Here is a 7,052-nt window from a genome sequence, read left to right as displayed (position 1 = left end):
TTATGCATTAAGACTCCAGTCATGCATATTCATTGAAGTCCCAATGACTAGGGGACTCTGGACCTCTGACCTCTCTCCTTGGGGCTTCCGGGATTGCTGAGAACATCCGTGCGGGGAGAAGGTGTGGCGCGTCCCTGGGGATGATGGAAGCCTCGTGCCAGGACCTCTCCCAGACCTTGTCTGATGCCTCTCTTTATTGTATCCTTTCTGGTTATACTAAATGGGTGACTGTAAGTATAGGTGATAATCTCCGTGAATTTCGGGAGTCGTTCTAGCGAAATACCGAACCCACAGGGGCAATGAGCCAGCAGAAGCTAGCAGTGCACCTTTGGGTGGCTAAGTGATAGAGAAAGGCTGAAGGATAGACTCCTAGCTTGTGACCTAAACCCAGGGGATGTGAGAGAGACTGGGCTGGAGGCAGGGAGTTGTGTAGACTCCTGAGCCTACTGCTGCTCCCCGATGACCTGGCCTCAGGTGGCCAGGGATATTTTGACCCAGCTCAGGATAGCCAGGGATGAGGTCTGATCTAACTGGGTGGTTAGGGTCAGAGAGAGAGAGGAGGCCAAGTGAGTGGCTCGTGTCAGAGATGGAGAAGTAGGAAAGCGGGGACGTGAATTATCTTCACATTTTGGAAATTAGCCTTATATAGGCTATTATTGATGCAATAGGACACAAACAACCTAAATGTAAAGGAAAAAATGGATAAACTGGACTGTATTAAAAATTAAGAACTTCTCTTCATCAAAAGTTACCTTTCAGAAAGCAAAAAGGCAGCCATAGAGTGGGAGAAGATAGTTATTATACATGTATCTAATAAAGGACTCATACCCAGAATATTACAAAGAACTCTTACATATTAATAACAAAAAGACAACCCAGTAGAAAAATGGGTTGAACAGACACTTCACAAAAGAGGGTATCCAAATGGCTGTTTAAAGGTACACAACTTCATTTATCTTTAAGGAGTACAAATTAAAGCCAGTGTGTGGTGGTATTAAAATGGATAAAATGAAAAAGACAAACCCAAGTGTTGGTGGGGATATAGAGCAATAGAACTGTATTTCACTGCTGGTGGAAGTGTAAATTGGTATAATCACTTTTATCTGGACTTTTTTCTGAGTTTGTAATTTCTTTCCATTCTCTAGGACTAAGTTTGAATCCCAATTTATTTAATTATTAAATATATCACTTAATTCTTCACAATATTGTGTATGTCTTTAGTTCACAGGGAAGATTTTCAGATATTTAAAAGCAGGGATCATGCTCTCTGTTGCTTTGTATAATGCCTTTCATGTAATGTTTTTGTTACTGTTTTAATATGTGTTGGATCTTCCTAAATAGTGTAAAATTATTTCAGGTTTTTTCTAGGTATAACGAACTGTAAACTTCAAAAGGAATCAAAGATGGGTGAAAAGAAACCAGAGCCTTTGGACTTCGTGAAGGATTTCCAGGAGTACCTGACTCAGCAGACCCATCATGTGAACATGATTTCTGGATCAGTTAGTGGGGACAAAGAAACAGAGGCTCTTCAGGGAGGTAGAATCATCTTATACTATTAAATAATTCACTTTTTGAAGATGTATTAATGTTTGCTATTCATACTGTTAACACCACTGTTCACTAAAGTGGATCATTCAGTCTTTTCAAGAGAGGTTTAGGACATTTCCCCTGTTCTCTAAACATGTCAGATTTTTGCTGAGGGAGAGTGAAGGCACCCAGGGGCTTGCCAGGGCCTAGAGGTGCATTATGGTCTTGCTGGAAGGTTGGGGCTTCTAAGTACCCTTCCTGCTCTCCAGGTTCTGTTGGCTAACAGTAGACACAAGGGATCCAGAGGGGATCAAAACATCAGCTTCACGTCACAAAGACTTGGGCCATCCAGGAAATCTGGATTAGACCTGAAACCAAAAAGGGGTTTCTGTATCTTCCCTCCTACGATGAAGATACTGGTCCCCAGGAAGGGCTGAGCACGTTTACCCGTCCAGGAGGAGAAAATGGAACAGAGAAAATAGCGGCCTGCTTACATCTGCTAGAGGTAGACTTTGTCTAGTCTGTTACCACACAAAGACTGGATTCTGTTCCTGAACCTAGATCAGGAGTCAGCAAACTACAGCCCATGGGCCACATTTGGACCGCTGCTTATCTTACCTGCAAGCTGAGAATGGTTTTTACATTTTAAAACAGAAAAGAATAATATGTCATGGCACATGAAAATTATATCAAAATTCAGACTTCAGCGTTCATAAATGAAGTTTTATCAGAACACAGTAACACTCATTAATTTACATATTGTCTGTAGCTGTTTTGTGCTACAAAGGCAGAGTTGAGTAGTTATGATACAGATCATATAGCTGACAAAGCCCGAAGTATTTACTTATTTGGCCCTTACAGAAAAAGTTTGCTGACGTGACCTACCTGGTCCAGGACCTTGCTACATTAAGTGTAATCCAGGGACCACATATCACTTGGGAGCTTGTTAAAAATACAGACTCTCAGGCCTCACCCCAAAGCTACTGAATCAGAATCTACATTTTGACAAGATCCCCAAGTGATAGATGTCACACATTAAAATTTGAGACTCACTGGCTTGGGAAAGCAAGTGGGAGAGAGGGAGACACTGAGTCTTGTTGTCTCTATGATGCAGCGGCCCTGCTGGCTGCCGGCCTTGTGCCAAGCTCACTTCTCTTCTGAGGAGGGAGGAGTGAAGGAGACAGTGGAGCAAGGGGCTTGGATTGTTCACGTCAGCACCACTTTGTCCTGAGGATGGAGTGGAAGTCCTTTTTCTAGGAAGCTGTAGGAATAAACATGTCCCCAAACCTCTAGTGTACAGATTCCTGGACTGGGAGTCAAAAGATGAGGGTTCTAGGCCCCACTGTTTTCTGGTTTCCCTGATGATAAGCATCTGCCCCTACAGTTTCTTTACCTGTACAAAGAGTTAGTTGGATTGGATTAAAAATAAACATAGCTCGGAAATTCTCACAGCTCTAACATTCAAAGATAGCAAATACAAGATTTTCCTTTATGTTGTTAGTAAAACTGTTAAGATCCTCAGTACAACCCAGAAACTAGAGCATATGCATGAACTGAGTGGAACAGTGCAAAACTCAACATTAATTACTTTAGACTAAAGTAAATAAAGTTAATTTTTTGGAGATAATTATGACTGCCCAGTATAACATTTGTAGGTGTGGCTAGAGTCTTAAACACCTGTGTGTAACTATGCCATCACTCTTTGAGTAAGTCTCTCTACTCCCTTCTGTCTCCTCACCTGTCAAATAAGGATAATACCCTGCTCTCTTCTTCAAGATCATGTTGAGGGCTGATAAAATTATATGTAACTTGAGATCCCTCTATTAAAAGGTTCTAGAAAACAATATAATACTGCTTTTGTGTAAAATTGGGGTCTTGGTGGCACAATGGTTAAGAGCTACGGCTGCTAACCAAAAGGTCAGCAGTTCGAATCCACCAGCTGCTCCTTGGAAATCCCATGGGGGAGTTCTTCTCTGTCCTGCAGGTTTGCTATGAGTCGGAATCGACAGCAATGGGTTTGGTTTAGTTTGGGTTTGCATAAAATTAGCCCCAGTTCAGAAAGTCTGCATTATATTTTGAAGTTAAATTTTGCGGTAAGTGAATTGTCAATTTATGAAAAATTTTCTACCACTCAAGACTGAAATGCTAAATTGATTCTGAGATGCATAATTTCTTTTGCTGTACTTTGTTTATAGCCGGAACAGATGGTGATCAAAATGGACTTGATCACCCATCTGTTGAAGTTTCCCTGGATGAAAACTCAGGAATGTTAGTAGACGGGTTTGAAAGGACCTTTGATGGGAAGCTTAAGTGTCGGTACTGCAACTATGCCAGCAAAGGAACGGCCCGGCTTATCGAGCATATTAGAATCCACACAGGTAATGAGGAAACAGCTGGAGAAGGCATTTCTTTGGAGTAGGAAAGGGGTCAGCAGGGCAGGTTGATCTTTGATATAAATAGCTCTGATAATTTAAAATTGAAAGTTGAAAGAGATTTGAATAAATGGGGAAGTCACTCCGTTTTTACAAAACTGTAGATAACATAACAGCATACACACAGGTGGGAGGTGATGCCCCCTATAGAGCTTCCCATTTCTGAGCCAGCTTCCTCCTCTAGCCACATGATGTCTCAACAGCTGTCTGCTTCTCAGGTTGGGCAGGTTAACACTGGAGGCAGTGTGAGGCAATAAAATGTTTTTTTTTTTTTTTTTTTTATCGTTACTAAGTGTGCTTCAGTTACAGAAAGGGGGAAGAGTTTCTCTGTAGTTACAAACTGTTCTCTAATCCTTAGGCCTGACCTTAATCATCCCTTCTGAGAAACCCTAACTGCACCCAAGACCGGGTCAGGTGTCCCTCCCGTGTCTCCCTGGCACCCAGAGCTCACTCCTCCTAGCTCTTCCCGTGCTGTGTTGTGGTGGCCTGAGCCTTTTTGCGGGCGGGGATTGGGTCAGGGTCATCTTTGTACCTCCCGAGCCTTGTGAGCATTGGCACAGAGTAGGTACTCAGTACTTACTAAACGAGTAACGCCAAATCCCACCTTCTGAATGTGTACAGATTAGGGCAGTCTCCAACTAAAGCATTAACTGGAATTGTCCTGTCTGGCGACTGAAGAAAGTGGAGGTGAAGCTGTGGCAATTTTGAAAAGATACATTGTATAACTCATACATGAACTAGGAAACCCATTTTGATCTTGAGCTTTTTGTTTCATATTGGGACTTAAAAAAAGAGAGTGTGTGTTTGTGTGTGTGTGTGTATGTATGTTCCCCTGAGGAAAGGGTGTGTGTTTATGAATACGTGTGTTTATATAGATGTATACATGAATATATAACTCTGAGGCATACTTTTGATAAGATCATTAAAAGATTATTATGTAGGGAGTATTTATTATTAGAATATTATCATCAGTTGTGCTTTTCTTGGTTCTCCAAATACCAGTTGAAGCCAAATTTTTTTACAGTATACTGACTGATAGTGTATGTCTGTAAATCTTAAATTGTTGCTGATGAGAGTAAGCTTTATTTAAGTTTGCAGGTTTCTTTATAAATTCTGATAAGTCTTTTGTGCAGATGAGAATTGTAGCATTCTTTTTATAAATATATTACATTTCTTCTGGGATTTCTGAAAAACTTTTTGATCAATTTCTAAATCTGGTGAATGGACAGACATGAAACTTCATAAATGAACTCCTCTTGCAGTTTCTCCCCAATTTTTCTTTTTAAACAGGTGAGAAACCTCATAGGTGTCACTTATGTCCATTTGCATCTGCTTATGAGCGTCATCTGGAAGCCCATATGCGTTCCCATACCGGAGAAAAACCATACAAATGTGAATTATGTTCCTTCCGCTGCAGTGACCGGAGTAACCTGTCCCATCATCGAAGGCGCAAGCATAAAATGGTACCAATTAAAGGTACTAGGTCTTCCTTGAGCAGCAAGAAAATGTGGGGGGTTTTACAGAAGAAAACAAGCAATCTAGGGTATAGCAGAAGAGCACTAATCAACTTAAGCCCACCGTCCATGGTGGTTCAGAAACCAGACTACCTTAATGATTTCACCCATGAAATCCCAAACATTCAGACTGACTCGTATGAAAGTATGGCGAAAACTACACCCACCGGTGGCCTACCAAGGGACCCCCAAGAACTCATGGTTGATAACCCTTTAAATCAGCTGTCGACTCTAGCAGGACAGTTGTCCAGTTTGCCACCTGAAAACCAAAACCCCGCATCCCCTGATGTAGTTCCCTGCCCCGATGAAAAGCCTTTCATGATTCAGCAGCCCTCTGCAGTCGTTTCTGCTGTGTCAGCAGGTATTCCTCAGAGCTCCTCTCCCACGAGCCCTGACCCTCGGCCATCGCAGAGTCAGAGGAACTATAGTCCAGTGGCAGGGCCAAGCAGTGAACCAAGTGCCCACACCAGCACTCCTAGCATAGGAAACAGCCAGCCCAGCACTCCAGTCCCAACCCTGCCGGTCCAGGATCCTCAGCTTCTGCATCACTGCCAGCACTGTGACATGTATTTTGCAGACAATATCCTTTACACTATTCATATGGGATGTCATGGATACGAAAACCCTTTTCAGTGTAATATATGTGGATGCAAATGTAAAAACAAGTATGATTTTGCCTGTCATTTTGCAAGAGGGCAGCATAACCAACACTGAAAACAATCACATCACACTTTGTTTTTGCCATTTTGTGTTTTGTTAAGGGTTGTTTTTTTTTGGGGGTGGGGGGGAGTGGGGAGGTCATCCCTGATAAGATGTCTGCTAATTTAAAGTTTATGCATTATATTTATAGCATATAAATTTGACAATGGAAACAAAATACCCCCCCCCCTTTTTTTTTTCCATAAAAATCCAGCCAGGGTCATTTATGTGTTAGAGCAGCTAGAAAGATTGGTGTCTAACTTTTCCTTTCATTATTTAGACGTTTGAAAATCGGAGTCCAGTCATAATCTTACAGGTGTTCATTTAAATTTCCCACCTTTATGGTCCATAAAAACTTCAAGGCTTATCCATACTCTTGGTATTTCAATACATACATTGCAGCTAGCTGTTATTTCTGCCATATTTCACAATGGTAGAACATGATTTTCCTTTACAAATTCTGTTACAGCTTATTTCAGTGTGTAGTAGGGGAGTTGCCTTTAAATTTGCTCTGAAATTGGATTACGATTTAATTCACATAGTTTAAGTTGAAGCAGTAGTTTCATTTCACCTGATAACAGTGAAGGTATTTCAGAGTAGTAAATCTTTTTTCCACATGGGGAAATATAAAGCAATTTGATTTTTTTAAAAGCAAAAGTTACAAAAACATGAAATGAAAATTCAGAAGAGAAATGAAACTCAAGACTTTACATCGAAAACGTACTATCTTTTTCCTCCATAACTGAAGAAATTGGGGTTTATTATTTAAAATATGTTCAATTTCTAGTTTAAACACATGCCAGCTTTCCACTGGATTTTTTTTATCATACGTCCAGTTTGTTTAAAAACACACACACACAACAGCACTAGAAAAATGAGA

At 41.0% G+C, this 7,052-nt stretch overlaps 1 protein-coding gene across 3 annotated transcripts in view; it reads left to right on the top strand.

The window, feature by feature from the left end:
• The window catches only part of IKZF5 (IKAROS family zinc finger 5), a 16,327-nt gene extending 9,275 nt beyond the window's left edge, over window positions 1-7,052 (top strand). For all 3 annotated transcript variants that reach the window (XM_023730041.1, XM_023730040.1, XM_004374919.2), the window contains 3 exons: window positions 1,358-1,536; window positions 3,723-3,905; window positions 5,250-7,052. In XM_023730041.1, coding sequence (XP_023585809.1) covers window positions 1,404-1,536; window positions 3,723-3,905; window positions 5,250-6,187 — 1,254 coding nt within the window. In that variant the 5' untranslated portion in view covers window positions 1,358-1,403 and the 3' untranslated portion in view covers window positions 6,188-7,052. The remainder of the gene's footprint in view (window positions 1-1,357; window positions 1,537-3,722; window positions 3,906-5,249) is intronic.

Source organism: Trichechus manatus, unplaced genomic scaffold (assembly GCF_000243295.1).
Source record: "Trichechus manatus latirostris isolate Lorelei unplaced genomic scaffold, TriManLat1.0 scaffold00031, whole genome shotgun sequence".
In the NCBI taxonomy this organism is placed as follows: domain Eukaryota; kingdom Metazoa; phylum Chordata; class Mammalia; order Sirenia; family Trichechidae; genus Trichechus; species Trichechus manatus.
Note: the sequence above shows the minus strand (reverse complement) of the source record. Positions and strands in the feature narration are given on the sequence as shown.